Source organism: Eubalaena glacialis, chromosome 7, assembly GCF_028564815.1.
Source record: "Eubalaena glacialis isolate mEubGla1 chromosome 7, mEubGla1.1.hap2.+ XY, whole genome shotgun sequence".
Lineage (NCBI taxonomy): Eukaryota > Metazoa > Chordata > Mammalia > Artiodactyla > Balaenidae > Eubalaena > Eubalaena glacialis.
Window position 1 is genome coordinate 70,648,875 of NC_083722.1, and position 22,165 is coordinate 70,671,039.

The 22,165-nt window shown below is 43.3% G+C and overlaps 1 protein-coding gene across 2 annotated transcripts in view; it reads left to right on the top strand.

Moving 5' to 3' along the window:
- Positions 1-22,165, top strand: part of LARS2 (leucyl-tRNA synthetase 2, mitochondrial) — a 275,856-nt gene that overhangs the window by 93,370 nt on the left and 160,321 nt on the right. The window contains exons 1-2 of one of the 2 annotated variants that reach the window (XM_061196627.1): positions 16,701-16,807; positions 20,228-20,482. In XM_061196627.1, coding sequence (XP_061052610.1) covers positions 20,249-20,482 — 234 coding nt within the window. In that variant the 5' untranslated portion in view covers positions 16,701-16,807; positions 20,228-20,248. Of the gene's footprint in view, positions 1-16,700; positions 16,808-20,227; positions 20,483-22,165 lie in introns of those variants that run through there. The other variant, XM_061196628.1, reaches the window with a different exon arrangement.

Here is a 22,165-nt window from a genome sequence, read left to right on the forward strand (position 1 = left end):
TCATTCTTTTGCCCATTGATTTGGCATCCATTGATAATGCCTTTGGACAACAATTATTCCATGTTGTTTGCCTATTGCTGATTTCCTATCTCTATCATTCATTCTACATTTATTAATCAGAATTTTACTTTAAAGAAGAATTATCCCTTCTCCTTCTTATTTACTTATTCAAGTATTTATTTGTAACAGTATGGACTCATGGATTTTTTTCCCTATGGTTTATAATCCATTACTATGGTTATTTATCGCTCAAATTATCTCAGATTTGGCCATTGGGAACTCTCAAACTGGCTCCTGTGTGTATAGGAGAAATTATTTTTAATTTTAATTTTTTACTATGAAAGTAATATATGCCTGGGTGGAGGGTACATGAGAGACCTCTCTGTACTATTTTTGCAATTTCTTGTAAATATATAATTATTTCAAAAAGGAAGTTAAAAAAGTAATGTATGCTCATTATAAAAAATCAGGAAATACAGAAAAGTACAAAAATTATCTCATCTCTTAGACTTAATCACTCTCTGTATTCTGGTATGTTTCTCTCCATTCTTTCATTTTAAATGCTATCATAACACAATTGTGGCAGCTCTGAGCACTGACATTCTACTTTTATAATGGAGAGAATGCCAGCCAGGGAGACAGGGATTACTAAAACAATAATACCACCAGCCCAACATCCATGTGTCTGCCACATGCCCCCAGCCCTCCTGGTGCTGGACCACATCTAATCCCTCCCCCGCCAGCATATGAGGTGGGGTGGTGTGGGCAGTACCCATCAGACAGGGTACTGGAGGGTCTCAATGTATTGATTCAGGGAGAAAAGAGTATCAAGGTTAGTTAGTAGAAACAGAAGGAGTTAAAGCTAGTAAATTCAGGAGAATGTACACAGGTCAGGCTGACTTGAGAGAAGAAGAGAGAGATTAAGATGATTAGAGGGAGAGAAAAGAGGAGAAAAGCAGAAAATGTTGAATTTTTACATTCTTGCTTCCAGGAAACAGAGGGCAGCCAAGAACTCAGTGGGTGTTTAACCAAGCAGACTTAAGGTCTTGGTCAAGGATGAACTTCTCGCCTCCACTCTAGGTTGCCCTGACAACCTTCTCCTTCTGGTATTGACGTTATGATGAGAAAGAAGGGAAAACAGGCAAATGAAGAAAATAGTCACTAAAGGCAGAACCAGCTGTGGTCTGGCTTGCTTCATCTTGCAGGGAGGTCTGGGGAGGAGTCCGGGAGAGGCAGAGGGCTCTTGGGCTGGTGTTTCAGACAGAGGCATGAGGACTAGAGGGAGAGATGGGGTTTCCTGTACAGGGATGGACTTGAACTCATGTGCTAGAGACACTTGAGGCCCCTCTCAGAAATTTTAGTGAAGCCATTCAATTTAAATTAGATCTCACTGGTTGCATATCCTCCTTGCTTCCCTGGCTCTTCAAATTAGTCAAGGTTGCTTAGAAGGAAACTCCAGAACCCAGGTTCAGGAAATGGCAGCCACCCACTCTACCAGCAGGGCTCTGAGTCACCACATTAGCCTGGGGCTTAGAGCCCTTTCTCCTTTTCCATCACCCAGAAGGGTTGGGACCATCAGAGGAGAGAGAAAGAATGGAAGAGGGTATCAACAGTAGTTATTACTCTCTTCTCTTTTCAGGTAGGGAAACTGAGGCTGAGACATTAACTCGCCTACAGTCACAAAACTGAGAAGTGTCCGGGATTCAAACCCAGGTCAGATCAAGTCAAGGTTTTGCTGGGTAATTACCTCACTCTGTGATACAGAGCAGTGGTTCCCAAACTCTATCGTGTGTCAGAATCCCCTGGAGGGCTTGTTAAAACACAGAAGGCTGAGCCCCACCCCAGAGTTTCTGATTTGGTAGATCTGGGGTGTGGCTTGGGAATTTGTATTTCTGACAAGTTTCCAGAAGATATTGATGCTGCTGGTCCAGGAATCACACTTTGAGAACTACTGACATAAAGCAAGCCATTTAAACCTTGGACCTTGAGTATAGTCTTTGTAAAACAAGGAGTACCTTTTTCAGAGGTGCTTTAGCCATGGGGATACAAAGGTTGAGGGAGTTTTACTTTTAGCAAAGTAGCTCCTTGGATCTCTTTACATATTAGGGTTCCATGTGAGAGGTTATTGGAAAGGAGGTTTCTGCTATTAAACATAAAACCAAGAGTTATAAACTAGTGACCTAAAAGATGTCAAATACTGTTTGTTCCTGTTATCTCTTGCTATGGCTTAAAACAACAACAATTTTAATACATGATTTTGTGGGTCAGGAATCTGGGCAGATCTACCCCTATGGTGCCCACCAGAGTTACTCAGGGCTACTCAGCTGGTGTCCGGGCTGGTCTGGAGGGTCCAAGATGGCTTCACTCACATGGCTGGAGCCTTGTCGGGGTGGTTGGAAGGCTGTTGACTGGAACATCTACCATGGCCTCTCCAGCAGGATGGTCTCAGGGTAATTGGATTTCATGGCAGCTCAGGGTCCAGAGCAAGTGTTCCAAGAGACAGAAAGCAGAAAGCACCAGTCTTTTAAGGCGCAGGCCTGGAAACCAGCACAGCGTCACTTTGCCATCTGCCATTTGTCAGCATAGTCACCAGAGGTCCCTGTCCCCAGATTCAAGGGAGGGCACATACACCCACCTTCTCAGTGGGCGGAATGTTTTGTGGCTGTCTCTTTGAACTCAAGCTTCATCCACTCCTGAACCTTATGCTGATGATAAGCTTCTGATCCTCAAGCCAGATGTGGTAAAGGGATGAGACTTAGGTGGGGGGGGGGGTGAGTGTATTTTGCATGTGGGATAAATGTAAATAACTTGAGCAGAGGGTGGGTTGTAATAAGTCCTAGAACACCTCCATCCTTCTGGAGGAAGCCCAGTCGGCCCCATGGAGAAGCCCATATAGAGAGAAACCTGGCCCTGCACCTTTCTCCCAACAGCCCAGCTGAGCTCCCAGCCCATAGGCAGTGCTAACTTGCCAGCCATGGGAGTGATCCAGCTGGGAAGGTTTGGTCCTCCAGCTCCAGTCAAGCTTAGCTGATGGCGCATAGAGTGACATGGCACTAAATAGGGCTGTGTGATGGTTCATGTTGTGTGTCAGTGCCCGGATGCCTGGATGTTTGGTCAAACATTATTCTGGATGTTTCTCTGAAGGTGTTTTTCAGATGAGATTAACGTTTAAATCAGTGGACTTTGAATACATTAGATTGCCCTCCATAATAGGGTGGGCCTCATCCAATCAGCCGAAGGTCTGAATAGAACAAAGACTGACCTCCCCTGAGCAAGAAGGAATTCTTTTTAAGATTCATTATTTATTTATTTATTTATTTAATTTTTGGCTGTGTCGGGTCTTAGTTGCAGCATGCAGGATCTTCGCTGAGGCATGCAGGATCTTTTGTTGCAGCACGCGGGCTCTTCATTGTGGTGTGAGGGCTGCTCTCTAGTTGTGGCGTGAGGGTTTTTTCTCTCTCTAGTTGTGGCGCACAGGCTCCAGGGCGCGTGGGCTCTGTAGTTGTGGCGTGAGGCTTCCAGAGCATGTGGGCTCTGTAGTTTGCAGCACGCGGGCTCTAGTTGAGGCGTGCTTGTGGCACGTAGGCTTAGTTGCCCCACGGCATGTGGGATCTTAGTTCCCTGACCAGAGATTGAACCCGCATCCCCTGCATTGTAAGGTGGATTCTTTACCACTGGACCACCAGGGAAGTCCACAAAAAGGAATTCTGCAGCAGATCTTGAGGTCTTTGACTCTAACTGCAACTCTGCGATCTATGGAATACTAGTTTTTGATGAATGTTAATAAGTCCTCAGCTATTAAAAAAAATGTTTCCATGGTCAATTATGTTTGGGAAAACTATTTATCAAACAATGCTTAAAAGGGCTCTGTGTTGCAGAACTTCTAATTTGGCCGTGGATCAGTTTCCGTATAGCACATCTGGAGCCTTGGAAAGGGCTGATCTGGGGTTATTGCGAGCTTCCTGACAGTGAATCTTTATTCTGTTTTGTAAGTGGGTCACCCTGGTCGGCTTCCACTCTTTTAGAGGGTCTCATTTATAGGAGAAAAGGGGTCTCCTTCTTGGGTAAAGGGAAAGCGATGCATCGCTTTGTTCTCTTCCATCAGAGCAGCACTGTGGGTCCGCGAGTGAAGACTTTCCAGCCTGAGAGCTGCTGCTGCATCAGAGCCCTCGCCCAGCTCCTGAGGCTTCCCCTTTCTGCGAGGGAGTTTGGACCACTCTATCAGATATTCTAGAGCAGAACCAATGAATTATTTAAGTGCTTTCTGCTGGCAAAGATGCTAATGAGATGCTACTGCATACATTAGTGTAATACCTGGAGATTCTTTTTGCTCAGGACCACTGTCTCTGCCCTCTATTGGCTGTGGTGGTGGGTGGGGTATGGGGTGGCAAAGAAGCCAAGGAACTGAACACTTGCCAGCCAGCAATTCATGACTAGGGAGGACAGAGGCCTATCCATCTTCCTAGGTCCCATGTTGGGGACTTGAAGAATGAACATCCAGAAGCTGTTTTCCACTCACACAAGCAGGACAGAGCTCAAATCACCTCCTCCAGGATGCCTTTCCTGACTTATCCCTACCCACTGTGCCCTCTCCTTCCTCTCCAGGCTGAGAGATGTGTCCCTCCTCTGTGTGCCACAGTCCCTGTGCTGACCAACATCATAGATGATGGCAGGGCTCCATTGTCTGCGTCCACCATTACACCCTGAGCTCCTGAGAACGTGTGTTCAGTGCCTTTCTTCTCTTCCTCTCCAGGAACGAAGGTAGCGCTCAGTACGTACAGGATGTTCAGATGTTGTTTCATGAGTTGAATTGAATTGTTCATACGTGATTAGTTCAATTCAGAAGGAAATGTGGTTATTTTGATAGGGATTGGTCTTTGCCTTTGGAGCTGCTGAGCAAATTTAATATGTAAACAAGACTCAGGTGGAGAGATGTTAAGCACTCAAAAAACAATCTTTTCCAAGTACTTTGGCAGCTTCCATTTGATGAACAGTTGGTTGATTTCAAATGATTTAGATGTATTTATTCAAGTAAGTTCAATAGGACCAATCTCTATTTGGCAAAATTCTGTTAACTCTTACTGTCTTTTACTGTATGGCCTTAGAAGTAATTCATTTTCATTTCATCTCCCTTCCTTCCTTCCTTCCTTCCTTCCTTCTTTCCTTCTTTCCTTCCTTCCTTCCCACTCATTCAGATGAGAGTTTGCTCCCCAAATTAAGAGAATAAGTAAGTATTAGGAAGTAAATCTGCGGTCATGTATCTTGTCTGGTTTCTGCATTGCTTTCATGTTTCAATCGACACTGTCACACCAAAGCTATTGGTTAGCTCTTTACTGCTTACGGTGCAGTGCATGGGCTGGCAGTATCGGCATCTCCTGGGAGCCTGCTAGAAATGCAGAACCTCAGGCACACCCCAGACTTTCTGATCCCTGGGTGATTCATATGCATGTACATGTTTGAGAACAGAGGTTTAACTAACCTGGGCAATGTCCCTGTTTCATACCTTGGAGATGATGTGGAGACTGAACCAAAGGAAGAGGATTGAATATGTACCTCTTTGCAATTTATCAGCACTAAGTGGCCTACACCTTTACGGGATCTACACACTGGAAAGGTTTCCCTACCTGTCCCAAGCACACCTTCTGTAAGAAGCAGCACCACTGCCCCTAAGGGACTGCCATTAACCACTTTATATGCGTTCTCTCTCTCAATCCTTACAACAAATCTATGAGGTAGGCACCACCTCTGTCTCTTTACAGATGAAGAAGCTGAAGACTAGAGAGGTGAAACAGCTTGCTTGCCGCCACCCAGCTTGGCACAGCACCTGGCCTGTAACAAGTGTTCTATAATTGAAGGCTTTCAGAATCCTCCTCCTCTTTTTGGGGACAGGGTGGTCCAGATTTAAATGGCTGCAGAATAGTTCAGTTGACTCATAAACTGCATTGAGGTGTCATCTTCTGTTTTCAACCCTTTGCAGACTCTTGAATGGTATTTGCTACCCTGGGCCAAGAGCCAGGGATAGTATCTTATTGCCTGCCCCGTCCCAAGGCTCCCACTTCCTCTTCCGTGTACTTCTCCTCCTCCTCAATCTCCTCCTCCTTCTCAGCCTTCTCCTCCTTCTCTCCTTCCTCCAACTTCTCCTCTTTCTCTTTCTTGTCTTCCTCTTCTTCTTTCTATTCCCTCTCCTCTTCCTTTCTTTTTTTTTTAGATTTTTTAAATTGAAGTATAGTTGATTTACAATGTATTAATTTCTGCTGTACAGCAAAGTGATTCAGTTATACATATATATACATTTTTCTTATATTCTTTTTCATTATGGTTTATCTCAGGATATTGAATATAGTTCCCTGTGCTATACAGTAGGACCTTGTTGTTTATCTATTTTATATGTAATAGTTTGCATCTGCTAACCCCAAACTCCCAATCCATCCCGCCCCCACCCCTCTCGCCCTTGGCAACCACAAGTCTGTTCTCTATGTCTGTGAGTCTGTTTCTGTTTCATAGATAGATGTTTCTCTTTTTTCTCTTCTTTCTCCTCCTGTGGTCAAGCACTTGAACTCAGTGCAGCTCCTCTTTCTTCCATCCCCCTTCTTCCCTCCTTTAACTCTGGGCTCCAGGTAGAGAATTCAGATGATGATGATGGTGACAATGATGACGATGATGATTTTATCGTTGTTATTGTTTGGCCATGCAGGATTTTCGGTCCCTTTTCCCCCTTTATTCTTTTCATCTTCTACCCTGGTGGGAAGGAGGTCATTCAGCATAAGAACATGAACTGCTATGAAAAGCAACCAACATTAGGAAGAGAAAGCCTGGTTTGTCTTAAAGATTTGGAAACTCTGTGGGTGAGGAGGAGGGACATGATGGGTAATAAGGACCGCAGGGAGTGAGGAGGGAGAGAAAAGAGAAGAGACTAGAAAGAAGGAACTCCAGGGTGCTCCTCAGACACACAGTCTGGTTGCTCTGCAAGGGGATTAGTAGGAAAAGCACAGACTATTTGGCGCCATCCTCTCTACTTGGGGTGTGTTCGTCACCAGCCACTGGGAAGCCTCTGTCAGGTTAAGGGTATGCCGGCAAGTCCTTCCAGCCACTGCAGGACATTAAGCGGCAGTTACATCATTGTTACTGCTAATACCAGCCCACCACTTCCTACGCTCCCTCTGCATGCCTGGCGCTTGTTAAATTCTTTCCATACACGACTCCTACATCTCACAGATTGGGCAGAGTAGGAAACTGAGGCCTGTGCTTTCTCTATTTGTCTGCTCTACAGTTTGGACTGTAACACACTAAACTAGATCGTTGGGACTGACACACAACTTGCTGTCCTCTGTGTACAAAACTATGCTGCTGATCAAGGATCAGAGGAGTGTGATCATTGACTTAATTAATTTATTGTCTACTTGGGAAGAGAAGACATATACACATAAATTCAAGGGCTAATTACCTCTAGAGGAATACAAGAGATGCCAGAGATGGTCTGACTAAACACCAAATTAATGGCAGAGATATAGGACCTATAAGATCTTACTAACATTTATTTATTAAAATTGAAAATATCACCAAAAGATGGACAAGATACATTTTACACATTTGCAAATAAATATAAGTAACCCATAACCCACTCTTAGACTAAAAATAACAAATTCTGTAGATGGTTCTAATTAGTAATGTTTTAAAAGGCATTGAACTGGTATTTTACAATGAAAGTTCCTACGTAGAAATTTTTCTAAGTAGAACCTAATTATTTCTCATTAGTAAGACAGATTCAAGAATATGTCAAGCTGATTTTTCTAGGGTAAATCATTATTTAAAATGTGACAAATTGAAAAGGATACTGTGAATGATTTTTCCCCCTAATATCTTTTTTTCTGGTATGATTTACATACCATAAATTCACCCCAGTGTGCAATTCAATGATTTTTAGTACATTTACAGAACGGTGCAACCATCACCACAATTCAGTTTTAGAACATTTCCATCACCCCAAAGGGTCCCTCACATCCATTTGCAATCATTCTGTTCCTACCCCCAGTCCCAGGCAACCATTCATCAACTTTCTCTTTTTATAGATTTACCTTTACATTTCATGTAAATGAAATCATATAAAATTTGGTCTTTTGTGTCTGGCATCTTAAACTTAGCATAATGTTTTTGAGGTTTGTCCATGTGGTAGCATGTATCAATAGTACATTCTTTTTCTTGCTGAATAATAAGTCATTGTTTATTCATCCATCAGTTGATGGGCATTTGGATTGTTTCCACTTTTTTGCTGTTATGAATAATGCTAATATACACATTTGTATATAAAAAAAAAAACAAATTCTGAATATCTTCAGGTCAAATGTAACTCAGTACTCTTTTATACATTCAGTATTTCTTCAAATAGGATTATCTTTTTCTAGAAGCAATCACAAAGCCTAAAGAGATTTGCAGCAGTGGAAAGGATTTTTTTCTCCCCTGTAATGAACAGATCAAAAGCTTAATCCCAAGGTCTGTCTTTGTGTCCAAGGATCATTGTGGTGTGAGTCACTCCAAGTGGGTTTTTTCCTACACACTCAAGAACTGCAAGGCATGGCAGCGGGGTGGGGGAGACATAAAATTTTAAAAGTCAACAAAAGAGATCACTTTCAGCAAACTTTGTATACTGGAAGGGACGCCAAAAACGGGTACTTTTTTATATCAGGCACCTAGGAAAATATGTACTGATTTTGCTCCAGGCCACTCAAGGCCAAGACTGCTCTTCAGAAAGGCATCTACTCCCATTTTCTTTGTTCCTGATCTCTTGGACACTGGCTTTGCAAAGATCATTATGAGTGTTTTGACCCACCAGTGCTAGGCTTAACTTTCAGGTCAGCAAGAACTATTAAAGAAAAAATTATCCATGACACTAGTTAAAATAGTGAGGTAGACTTTATTCAGGGAGACTTTTACTATAGGTGTAGGGACTACTGCAATGGGGTTTGGCAGTAGGGGAGAAAGATTAGGCTTAGCTCTGAATATAACAAGGAAAAGTGGGAATTTATAGCCAAGGAGCAGAGTGAGGGTCAGTGGATGGAAAATTACTGATAGGAAACATCAAGGGTAAGGGGAGAGTCTGGCTAAGCCAACCTAACAGGATTCTTGCTGAAGGCAGGCCAGGGTGATCAGGCATCACTTGGGGGTTGGTGGAGGAAGAGGAATCCCGGGCAGGGGGAGTCTGGCTAAACTGACTTAGCAGGATTCTTGCTATGATTGGGCCATGCAAAGATAGACACAGAAGTCCAAAAGTTGAGGCCTAGTTGGGAAGAGGATTCTGAGACAGCTGGCTTCAGGTAGGGCTTGATCTGGCAGATCCTTCTGTAGCACCAGGACCCAATTCCTCTCTTAGCCTCCGCCTTCATTCTTAGCAGACTTATCCATCTGGTTCTGGGATGGCTGCTGCAATTACTGAGATTTTTCTTTCCACACAGCAGCAAAAAGAATCTGGGTTCTAGTGTTCCCAGCAGAAGTCCTATGCTTTCCTCTGGTTAGTCCAGCTTAGATAATGTGCCTGCCTCAACCATCTCTGTGGTCAGGGGATGGAATAACTGGATTGGATTAAGCCAGACCTCAGACCTGGGGTATGAGGGGTGGGGTCAAGTTCACAAGACTAAATGGCTCAGAGTTGGGGTGAGGGGTGGTTTTTTAAAGGGAAGTCCAGAAGCATTGATCAGAAAAGGGGGAGGAGTAGGTAAGGGGAAAAATCATAGATGATAAGCCTATCTACATCTTCAGTGGTTTGATTATCACAGCTGGGGCATTTTTATTGGAAAACAATCCACACAGTAGCAAGAATCTTGGGGTTTGCCTTCATAGTGGAAGACTGAACGTTGTTCCCAGAAGATCTGAATCAATGTCTGAAATGTGACAGCTCAGATAAGAATTTACATGGCTGCCTCAGGATTTATTTTTTTGAAAGGTCGCAAAAGCATGGAAATAAATGTCAAGTTGGAATTATTTATTACTCTTGCACCTCGAGGTCATTTCTAGTGAGTTTGCTTTACCTAGTGAGGTAAGCAGGGAAAAAGCTTGTTTTTACACTAAGGGAAGAAATGAATGAAGAAATGGAGACTCCTATTCCTGGAAATTCCTGACGCGCAGGCTTTTGTATTAATCAAAGAGAGTGCAGAGCAAGGTGCAAGAGGTAAGGAAAATGAACAAAGGGTAGAGAAGTAAAGTTTCAGTGATTCAAATAAAACTCAAAGATGTTAAGGGAGTCCGCAAAGAACTCAGGAAGTTGGTCATTACAATTTTCAAAATAGTACTTGAAGGAATCCAGAATGTCTAAACCTTGGTAGCGTCCAACAGAGTAGGTGGGGCAAGGTGAGGTGGGAAGGGGGTTGAGGAGGTGGCGTGGGAGGGACCAGAAAGAGACCAACTGATAGGATGGTTGGGAAGAGAAGAAACAGTGAGGCGGGGGGAGAAGAGGAAGAAGCAGGGAGAGGAGGAGGAGGAGGACGACGAAGAAGGATAAGGAGAAGAAGAAGAAGAAGAGAAACTTGGAGGACCAGACACCATAATATGAAAGGCACACAGTTGGGAGGAAAGGCAGGGACACCCAGGCAGAGAGAACGAGAGAAACAATTTGAATATGAGAGTCTCCCTGAGGTCAGAGAAGCCTGTTTTCTTCATCCTTGTCCACCCATTTCCTGATGCAGGGCCTGGCTCTTATAGTGAAAACCAAGGCAGAGGAAGCATGCAGAGAAGGATGCCGGGAAGCTGGAGGGGGAGACACAGGGATGGGAGATGTGCAATGGTTCAGGCTAAAGATCGAATGCCGGCTGTTAAAGGCGTAAACATGAGTAAATACGTTGGAAGAAAAGTAAAATTTGCAAGTCTCCACGCTATAGAAGCCTCTTACAATATGGGGGGAAAAGGTAGTATAATTTCTGAAACAAGATTGAGCCTAGAGTTTAAAAAAATGTCTTTTTCATTTTTTAATCACAAAAGTAATACATGTGTGTTGTTAAAAACTTCAGTGTTCTAATACAGTGAGTAAAATGTGGAAGTCCACCTCTGTGAGCTGGGCATCCTGCCCCCTCTCACTTCTTCAGGCTTCCCTCTTTCGGTTATTCCTTCCATGTCCGGCACTGATTTCTCCTTTGACTTTACCATCTCCACCCCCTTACAAACATGTTCATGCATTTCCTATTCCTTTTAAAAAATGCACCAAGAAGGGCTCAGCCTTCACTTCTGTGGCATGTCTGCCCCATATACAAATCATGAATTAAATCAGGAGGGACATTCTACAAAATACCTGACTGGAACTCTTCAGAAGTGTCAAGGTCATAATAAAGCAAATAAAGATGGAGGAGCTGTCCCAGATGGGAGGAGACAAAGAAGAATTGTATCTCAATGCAGGGTATACCCTGGACTGGATCCTAGACCGGGTATTAGAAGGAAGCTCTCCGGATGTGATAAAGAGTGCATTCGTTATCTGTTGCTGAGAAAAATTATCCCAAAGCATAGCAGCTTAAAACTACAAACATGTTCTATCTCATGCAGCTTCTGAGAGTGACTTAGCTGGGGTTCCTCCTCAGGGTCTCTCCTGCTGTTTCAGTGAAGTTGTTGCCTGGGGCTGCAGTCTTAGAAGACCTGACTGGACTGGAGGAACTGTTTCCAAGCACACTGACCTGGCTGCTGGCAGATGACCTCAGTTCCTCACCATGTAGCTCTCTCTTTTCTTTTTGGCCGTGCCACTCCACACAGCATGCTGGATCTTAGTTCCCCGACCAGGGATCGAACCCACGCCCCCTACAGTGGAAGCATGGAGTCTTAACCACCGGACCACCACGGAAGTCCCTAGCTCTCTTTATAGCCTTGCTCATGACATACTCCCTCATACTCCATCACCTGAGTGAGTGATGCAACAAACACACACACCAAGATGGGAGCTGCAGTGTCTTTTACAACCTAATGTGGAAAGTTTAGGTATATAGAGTTATTTCTGCTGTATTCTATTGGTCATACTAACCCAGCCCAGTATAACATGGGAGGGGATACACAAGGGTGTGAAGACCAGGAGGTGGGGTTATCAGTGGTACTGGTGGTATCTTGGAGGTGGGATACCACAAAGAGTATTTACCAAAAACTTAAAGTAAGCATCATACGTTAAGGTAGAACATTAGAAGCAACCCCAATCCAAGTGAGGGACCAATGGAGTAAGACAAGGATGTCCACTATCACGGCTATTAGCAGTGCTTAATCAAGTGTGAAAGAAGGCTCTCCTTCTCTTTAAGGATTATTTGTGGTATCTGGCATGTTTGACCCTGACCTGTTCTTCAAGTTGAGTCCTGGCCAAAGGAGACAAATAATGTTTGGGTGAGACTCTGGAGAGCTAGGCTCCTTTGATGAGAGGGTGCCATGTAAAGAACCTTTCTGAAGATCCATAAATTAGAATGTTAATAACATACAATGCCCTATAAAGATGAAATCAAACAAATGGTGATGGGCATCACTCTATTTAATAAAAAGTCTTCTTAATCTTTTTCTGTATACAAAGTCATAGAAGCTGAATAGTACACAAATTACCACACACTCGGTGGCTTAAAACAATACACACTTATTTTCTTATAGTTCTGGATGTCAGAAATCCATGATCAGTTTTACTGGGCCAAAATCAAGGTGTCAACAGAAGTCCACTCCCTTCTGGGAGGTTCTAGGAAAGGATCTGTTTTCTTTCCTTTTTTTTATTTTTTTTATTTTTTTTATTTTTAATTATTTATTATTATTTTTTATTTATTTATTTTTGGCTGTGTTGGGTCTTCATTTTCTGTGCGAGGGCTCCCTCCAGTTGCGGCAAGCGGGGACCACTCCCCATCGCGGTGCACGGGCCTCTCACCATCGCGGCCCCTCCCGCCGCGGAGCACAGGCTCCAGACACGCAGGCCCAGCAGCCGTGGCCCACGGGCCCAGCCGCTCCGCGGCATGTGGGACCCTCCCAGACCAGGGCCCGAACCCGCGTCCCCTGCACTGGCAGGCAGACCCTCAACCACTGCGCCACCAGGGAAGCCCCCTTTTTTTTTTTAATTGTGGTAAAATAATCATAAAATTTACCATCTCGGGACTTCCCTGGTGGCGCAGTGGATAAGAATCTGCCTGCTAATGCAGGGGACACGGGTTCGATCCCTGGTCCAGGAAGATCCCACATGTTGTGGAGCAACTAAGCCCGTGCGCCACAACAACCGAGCCTGTGCTCTAGAGCCCGCGTGCCACAACTACTGAAGCCCGCACGCCTAGAGCCCATGCTCTGCAACAAGAGAAGCCACCGCAAGGAGAAGCCCGTGCACCACAACGAAGAGTAGCCCCCACTCGCCACAACTAGAGAAAGCCTGTGTGCAGCAACGAAAACCCAACACAGCCAAAAATAAATAAATAAATAATTTTTTTAAAATTACCATCTCAACCATTTTTAAGTGTACAGCTCAGTGGCATTACATACATCCACACGGCTCTGCATTCACCATCATTCATCTCTGGACCTTTTCATCTTCCCAGACTGAAACTTTGTACATGTTAAACAATGACTCCCCATTCCCCCTCCTCCTAGCCCCTGAGCAACCACAACTCTACTTTCTGTCACTATGACTTTGGCTACTCTAGGTACCTCATACAAGAGGAATCATATAATACTTGTCCTTTTGTGACTGTTTCACTTAGCATGTCTTCAAGGTTTGTCCATGTTGTAGCATGTGTCAGAATTTCCTTCCTTTTAAGGCTGAATAATATTCCACTGTATTTATGTACCATGTTTTGTTTATCCATTCATCCCTTGATGGACACTTGCGTTGCTTCCACCTTTTGATTATTGTGAACGATGCCTCTATGACATGGGTGTGCAAGTATCTCTTTAAGATCCTGTTTTCAGTTCTTTTGGGTATCTAACCAGAAATGGAATTGCTGGATCATATGGGAAAATCTATATTCTTGTCTTTTTCATCTTCTAGAGCTGCATTCCTTGCTTTCCTTTGCTCATGGTCCTTCCTTCATCTTCTAAACCATCAGGGCAGCATCTTGTTCAGTGGTCACATTGCCTCTTCTTCTGTCTCAAATTTCCCTCTGCCTCTCTCTGTCATTGCATTTAGGACGTACCAGGATAACCCAGGATAATCTCATCTCAAGATGTTTAATTTAATCACATTGCAAAGTATCTTTTGCCGTATAAAATAATATTCACAGGTTCCAGGGATTAGGACCTAGATATCTTTGGGGACCATTATTCAGCCTACCACACAAGCTAATAGAAAAAGCAAAAGTAACATAGAAAACTATCATGAATAGAAAGCCCCATAGAACCCCACTGTCCCTGGAGATCATCACAGGAAATAAATAGTATGAGACATATTTTTCTAGATTTCTTTCCATGCATATACTAACACATGTATTTCATTTATTTCCTTTCCTTTTTAAAAAATCAAAAATGGGATAACATTTTACACAGCCCAGCAACTTGTCTCTTTCATTTAATAATGTATCTCTGTAGCAAGCTCTTTAAGAGTAAAAGAAATTTACTTTCATGCTATGTCTTCTTTGATGTAAAAATAGCAACTTTCCAGTAAAGCAAGTGAACTTTTAGAAAAATTCTATTTGAAATAATCTCCTAGAAATGTCAATGTTAACTTTAATTCATAAGAGGAAAGAGATATTTTGAATCAAAATAAGGGTAGAGGCTACTTAGAATTTAGTGTTTTGGGTAAATTAGAGAAAGGGCACCCTAGTTATATGTGCATACAGCATGAAGTCCTTGAAGATTGAATTACTTTGTGTGGTATGTTGATATGAGAGTCAGTGCTTCCATGGTGTCAATTTAAATTAAGCATCTGGTTTCAGGGGTGGAGAGATCAGGAGACCTGGATGGGAATCCTGACTCTGCCATCAACTAGCTGTGTGACCTCAGGCAAGCTGTAGCCAATCTCTGGGCCTCAGTGTCCTCATCTTCGAAATGAGAGAATTGGCCTGGAAGTTGTCTCAACTAATGATCTTTCATTCTGCACTTTGGGAAGGGCACTATTTTAGCAGGTTAGAGACCCAGTTTTGAATACCAAATCTTTTACAGTCAGCCCTCTGTACCCACGGGTTCTACATCAGTGGATTCAACCAACCACAGATGGGAAATATTCCCCCCCAAATTCCAGAAAGTTCCAAAAAGCAAAACTTGAATTTCCTGTACACTGGCAACTATTTACATAGCATTTACATTGTAATAGGTATTATAATCTAGAGATGGTTTAAAGTGTACAAGAGGATATGCATAGGTTATATGCAAATATTACACCATTTTAAGAAGGGACTTGAACATCCTTGGATTTTGATATCCTCAAGGGGTCCTGGACCCCGTCCCCCTGGGATACCTTGGGATGACTGTATTAATTTGCTGTGATCTTGAGCTAGACAGCTCCATTGGGCCTCAGTTTATTCATCTGTAAGATGAGCCGGCTGGACTAGAGTATTCTCAAGATCCTTTCTAACTCTCACATTCTAAGACAGTGAGTCTCAAACTTCAGCGTGCCTAAGAATTCCCTAGAGGTTTGTTAAAATGCAGAGTCCAATTCAGCAGGACTGGGGTGAGGCCTGAGGTTCTATATTTCTAGCAAATTCCCAAGTGAAGCTGATGCTGGTCTGAAGTGTACACTGAATAACAAAGTATTTGGATTTCGAACTGTCAGGAAACTTTGTTAAAGACTTGGAAATTGGTGAGAGATTAGTGTGTGGGTGGAGTACTGGTCTGGGGATTATCTGGTGCTGTGGGGTATGCACATTTGCTTGTCTTCTATTGTCCAGCTCTGTAAAAGCTAAGATATAGACTATAGATGTAGAATACAGAATAATGGGATGAATTTTGTTTGATAGCGGTACAAGTGATTTCAGCCCTGTAGAAAAAGATAGCTCTCAAACATTACTTTTTCTAGTCCTACATGATATCAACCAGTTTTGCACAAGTAGCAGATTTCTTTCAGTATTCCTGATTGCCCATATATATGTGTTCTTCTAAATCTCCTTTAAACAGGTTTTACGTTTTTGAAAATTATACTTTAACCCCGCTGTTCTTTGCAATTCATTCATTGATTCATTCATTTATTTATTTATAGCAAGAAATACTTGCCAGGGATGGGGAGGTTACAGGGTGGAATACATAAACTCTTCTAGGAAAGTGGGTGGTCAGGCATCACGCTTTCCTGACTCCCAGCCCAAGTATCAGGTGAGGAAAGCACACTTTACCTCCGACTTTGGGCTGGTAATTCCCCTCCCAGAGCTAGACCACGGATATAGTGGAAGATGGCTTAACCATCATGTGGTCCATTAAGGATCAAGAGGTTGAGAGAGGAGGAGGAGGCTGTAACTACGATGTACTTCGAACCGTGGCCTCGGGATTCCTCCAGTGGTCTTTACACCACGTGCCGCCTAGGGACACTAAACTGATGGCTTTCACACGCCTGCTACAATTGTTAAGAATTCGATCATTGGGTGTCCAGAGTTTTGCAGCCGCCAGACGCAGGGTGGAGGTCTGGGCCCAAGGGCGGGGCTTGGGGCCAGGGGGCGGTGCCAGTGACCGAAGAGCAGAACCTGCGACAGCCGCCCAGCGGCCCCGGCCTCAAGGAATGCCGGGAGTCGGGACCAGGCCGCGCCCTTACTCCTTCGGCTCCGCCCCCGCCTGTCTGTGTCTGCAGTGGCCGCCATCGATAAAGTTGTTGTTCTGCCAACATGGCGGCGCCCGTGGTGACTGGCCGTGCCGTGTTCGCCTAAGGTGGGAACCGAGGCGTAAGGAGGCGCAGGCCAGAGCCTGTGAGCAGGTAAACCCGTGACCCGGGCTCATAGGGGCAAGAGACGAGGCCTGATCTCCCCTCTACCCGGATTGGTAGATTTCGACTTGCCGGGAGCCGGAAGGGAAAGTGCGGGCTGGGTTTGGTGGTCTCGGAGCTGTGCAGTTTCCCAGCTGGAAAAGTTTCTGAGATTAAGATCTTCAGACTCTTTGAGCCACCGACTCTGTTGATAGGTCTGGACCCTTTCCCAGAAAAACGCATATGTACGCATAGTTTTGTACTCAATTCCCTCTCTCCACCGCTCCACTACCCCGGTTGGTCCCTGGATCTTTGCTCCCGGGGCTGAGGCTTTAGACTCGAAGGACATCCATTGGCCCACATCATCTCTGTGACCCACAGATCATTGTCACAGCATGTTAGGGCTCTAAGTTCCTCAGAGATCATCTGGATTTACCCCTTTATCTTAAGGAGAAGCTGATTTTCCAGGCAAGAAGTAATTTCCCTGAGATCACATAGAGAATTAGTTGGGGTTTTTTTTTGTTGTTTTTGCACATAACTTAGCTCCTTTAAGATTAATTTCCCAGGTATATTCTCGCACACTTTCTTTTGGGCGCACACTAATGCTCTCGTGTGCTTCTCTGTGTTCTGTTTCTTTGCCCTTTTTTTCCTACTCTGCTAGGTTTCTCTGTCCGTATATGATTGTCATTTTGGGTCCAGTTCTCAGGCCCCTCCCTCTATGGTCACAGGCCGCTACCCCCACCATTCTCAAAAAACTTAACCTTAAGCTCTAAGTGAGGTTGAGATCAGGGCTGACTCTTAAAGAGGAGTGGAGTAATGGGGATTGATGCTTTGGAAGGATGTGGAAGAAGAGACAAGATTCCAAACATCTAGGCAAGGAACTGGATGTGACAGAGCTAAGGAAGAAAAGGGCCAAGTTGATCATAACACAAGATATGAATCACACCTTTCACATTCATGGTAGGGGCATGGTCCTCTAATAAAATGGCTGCTCCTTATCAGGAAGAGGCAGTGTCCATCAGGGCTTCGGTGGTGGAGTGTCCCAGAGCAGGGCCTGGGATGTAAAGAAAGGGAACTGGACTGAGCTCCAGGGCTGCAGTAAATCATAGCCCTGAGTGCACTTATGGCTGAGTTCCCCTAACATAAAGGGTGTGGACTTTTCTTAAAGGGTCTTGACACATATATTACCAGATTGCTCCCCAGGGAGTTGGAATCAGTTTGCATTTCACCAGCAGTGTATAAGAGTGCACATTTCTTTTTATAACAGGTTTTTGCCAATCTGATAAGCAAAATATTTCCTTGTTGTTTTAATTTGCATTTCTTTGATTAGTTGTAAAGTCATTCTTTTTCAGGTATTTGTTAGCCAATTTGTATTTCCTCTTTTCTCCTTCCCCAATTTTTAAAATTAGGTTGTTACTGTTTCTCTTCTCATAAGTGAACTCTTTATAGAGAAGGGTAATCTTTTGTTGTAGTTTTGGCAGTTTTCTCTCAGCTTGTTGTTTGCTTTCTAATGTTGTTCGTGGTGGTTTTGATATGCAGGTATTTTACATTTTTTAGAGAGTTTTATTAATATTTTCCTTTATGAAATCTTCCATTGCTTTTATGCTTAGGACAGAACATCCTGCACCTTTTACAGAATTAGTACATACTCATCTATGTTTTTTCTTGTTTTATGGTATTTTAAAAAATTCTTTAATCTATGTGGGATTTACTCTGCTTTTTGGTTTGAGGTGGGGCTCTAATTTGAATCGGCCCCCCATTCATTGAATAGTCGATCACTTTCTAATCTATTTGTGCTTTTTGCTTTATGAACTTTAAGTTCTTTAAAATACCCGGATCAGTTTCAGAATTCTCTAGTCTATACCATTGATTTATGTACAGGAAAGGTTATTAGTGAGCCAGGTATTATGTAAACATTTTTAGAAAGCTTACTGTTATGTAGACAGGGAATGTTGTTATACGTTTTTTATAATTTAGTGCATAGTATAAGTAAGTTATAGAGACAGGATTAGAATTTTAAGTGAACTTAAATTCCTTCCTTCATATTGCTCATATTGGTGATCTGTCTGCACTCCTTGGTATTTCTTTTTTCACAATGGCTAACCAGCATCGAAACAAAACTTTTGAGAGGATCAAGAATTAATGCCAGCTTAGAAATAGAGACACAGATGTAGAGAACAAACGTATGGACACCAAGGGGGGAAAGCGGGGGGTGGGGGGAGGTGATGAACTGGGAGATTGGGATTGACATATATACACTAATATGTATAAAATAGATAACTAATAAGAACCTGTGGTATAAAAAATAATAATAAATAAAATAAAATTCAAATCAAATCAAAACAAAACAAAAAAGAATTAATGCCAGCTCAGAGTGCCAGTTTCTTCCTTCATTTCTCTCTGGTTTTGAAAGGTCTGTTTTTGTCTGTTTCTGCACTATAGCTAATGCTGTTATGCAGGAAGGCAGAAAGTTTAGGCTATTTAGTCATAAATCTTAAATATTTGATGAACTGTCACCTTAGGCTTTAACACAGTGATAAAACATGAAACTTCTTCTATGAGGTCATTTCTGGAATTCACCTTTGGAGGAAACCAATAAAACATTAAAGTTGAATTTTGATTCGCAGCTAGATGTCTTAGTGGGCCCCAACCTGTGGGTTGTATTCCAGAAAACCATAACACTCATCACTGTTACACATGTTATATATTTATTTGTTTGTTTCTTATCTGCTTTTTTCTACTAGTATATAAGTGCCATGAAAGAAGGGACTTTGTTTTTGTTCACTGCTCTATCCCCAGTGCCTAGAATAGTGTGTGGACCTAGTGACACTCAATAAATATTTGATAGGTGAATGAAGAACTAAATGAATAAGCAGTCTTCTAAATAATTTATTTCCTGGCTCAGCCTACTGAGTATACTTAACTTGTAGTATGTATGAAGAATGCTAATCTTAGCTCAGAGTCTCCAATCTTCCTGGGAGACCTGTGTTCAGATCTCTTCTGATACTTGAGCCTAAGGCCAAGCCCAGATGTGCTTAGAGCTCTTCTGAAGCCTGGACAATGGGAAGTAAAGCCTCCTGTACAGACCCTGGGCTGGCCTAAAGGCGAGGGCCAGAGGTGGCTCTGCTGCTTCCCACGCAGGCAAGCTGTGAGGTTGCAGCAGGAGCTGGCCCAGGTGGTGGTCTCCTTTTGTTCCTATGGGGCTTTTGTATCTTTGTTGTTTGGGAGCATCGAACACCTTTAATATTTTCCAATTAAGAGGTTTGTGTTTAGCTCAATTGCACTTCTAAAGTATTCTTTTCAGGGAAAGAAGTCATCAGAATAAGAGGAAAGCGTGTGGACGGGCAGGGAGCGCTGGCTGTGCTGAATGGAAGGATGAGCTCGGGGAGGTTCCGGGCGGCTCACACGTGTGCTTTCTGCCCTCTCTTTCAGGGCCTTCCCTCCTTTTGAAGAATGGCTCCTTCTTGGCAGAGGCTGGGTTTATATGCCTCTCTTCTGAAAAGGCAGCTAAATGATGGTCCAGATGTCATCAAATGGGGAAGGAGAGTGATTCCAGGATGTTCCAGAGGTATTTACAGTGCCACGGGAAAGTGGACCAAAGAGTATACGCTGCAGACAAGAAAGGATGTGGAGAAATGGTGGCATCAACGAATAAAAGAACAGGCCTCCAAAATGGCAGAAGCTGATGTGAGTATTCTTTTATATATATGTATATATATTTTGGTTGCACCAGGTCTTAGTTGCGGCAGGTGGGCTTCTTAATTGTGGCATGGGAACTCTTAGTTGCTGCATGCATGTGGGATCTAGTTCCCTGAACAGGGATCGAACCCGGGCCCCCTGCACTGGGAACTTGAAGTCTTATCCACTGCGCCACCAAGGAAGTCCCGTGAGTATTCTAAGAGACGCTGAAAGGGTAGAGAAGAGGGACTAAGGGCTTGGACCGGGGTGAGACTGCCTGAATTCAAATAAGTTATTGAGTGTGTGACCTTGAACCAAATTTCTGAATCTCTCAGGGCTTCAACTTTTTTTAATCTAAAATGGGCAGTATTAATAGTAGTGCCCACCTGCTTCCCAGGATGCTTGTGAGGGGTAACTGGGATGAGACCAGGATGGTGCTTGGAGGAGTTTCAGTGTGGTGCACATACAAACAAGGTGCATGCAAATGGTGCCACACTGGGCATTCTGGAGCAGCATTTACTGGGGAAACTCATCAAGACAGGAGCCACAGCAGATGTCAGGTCCTCTGTGGTCCACTGCATGGTGGGGCAGCACACAGGGATCCAGCAGGGTCACATAGGAGACTCTAGGAGAGGCACCTGGGGCCCTCAGCTGTGGAACTTTTAAGCTCCTGCATATTCTGAGAAGTACCTCCCTCTCCCCTCCCATGACGTTGACCTCCAACCCTATTCGGCCATCATGGCTTGGGAGGTACCAGCCCTTCCCAGGTGTGATCTGGGACTGGGGTCCAACCTCATGGTCGCAACTATATAAGTTAGTGGACCCTTGGCTTCTGGTCTGTCTGCACCAGAGTTTCAGCGCTCTACCTGAATTAATTGTCTTAAGCACTTGGCTGTAGCCAATTTCCATGGAGTGCTCTGCTGGAGGCCAACTCCTTCTCTGGGAGGCCAACCTGCTGGGGATCAGTCTTGGATGCAGTAACCCTTACCTTACGATATTGGTCAAAATGACAAATGGAAGATGTGATTTGTTACATGAAATGTTGAATCTGATCAGAGCACAGCACTATAAAATAAAGTTTTACTCTTAAATTCTGACCATCCTTTCATAATAGTTACCAGTCAAATAATACTGACCCTCTATGTTTAATTAAAGAGATTAGGCCAAAGGCAAGCAGTTGAGTAAATATATATCTGCACAAGACCACACTGTGCTTGAATCGCCTTTCCTGATTCTCCACTCTTATCAGACTCATTCTTTCTATGAGATTGATCATTGTGAAAAATGGGGGTGGGTAGATATTTGTATTCAACTGAAGGATGGTTTTTGGCATTAGTTACAAAGAAAATCTGGTATTTAAGAGATGTAGTGTGTAACACGTGAAATGATAAAAAGCAAGGTTTAAATATAATGCATAATTATACAATAAAAGCTTGACTTTTACCTCATTAGGAAGTGAAAATTCTTCATGGCAACATGACCAGACTAATGTAACTAAATGTATTTTGGAAGCAGACCTTAGGGAGCAGTTTAATTCTCAATGAGGAGCATAAAATTAGCTTTTTTTCTTTTTACTTTTGGTTTAGATTTAGTCACTTCCAAACATTTTGAAGTTGTAGCTTTTTGTTCTTGTGACATTGCATTCTTAAGCATATGGTTGTGTAAAAAACTAAATGGATCAAAATAAACTGT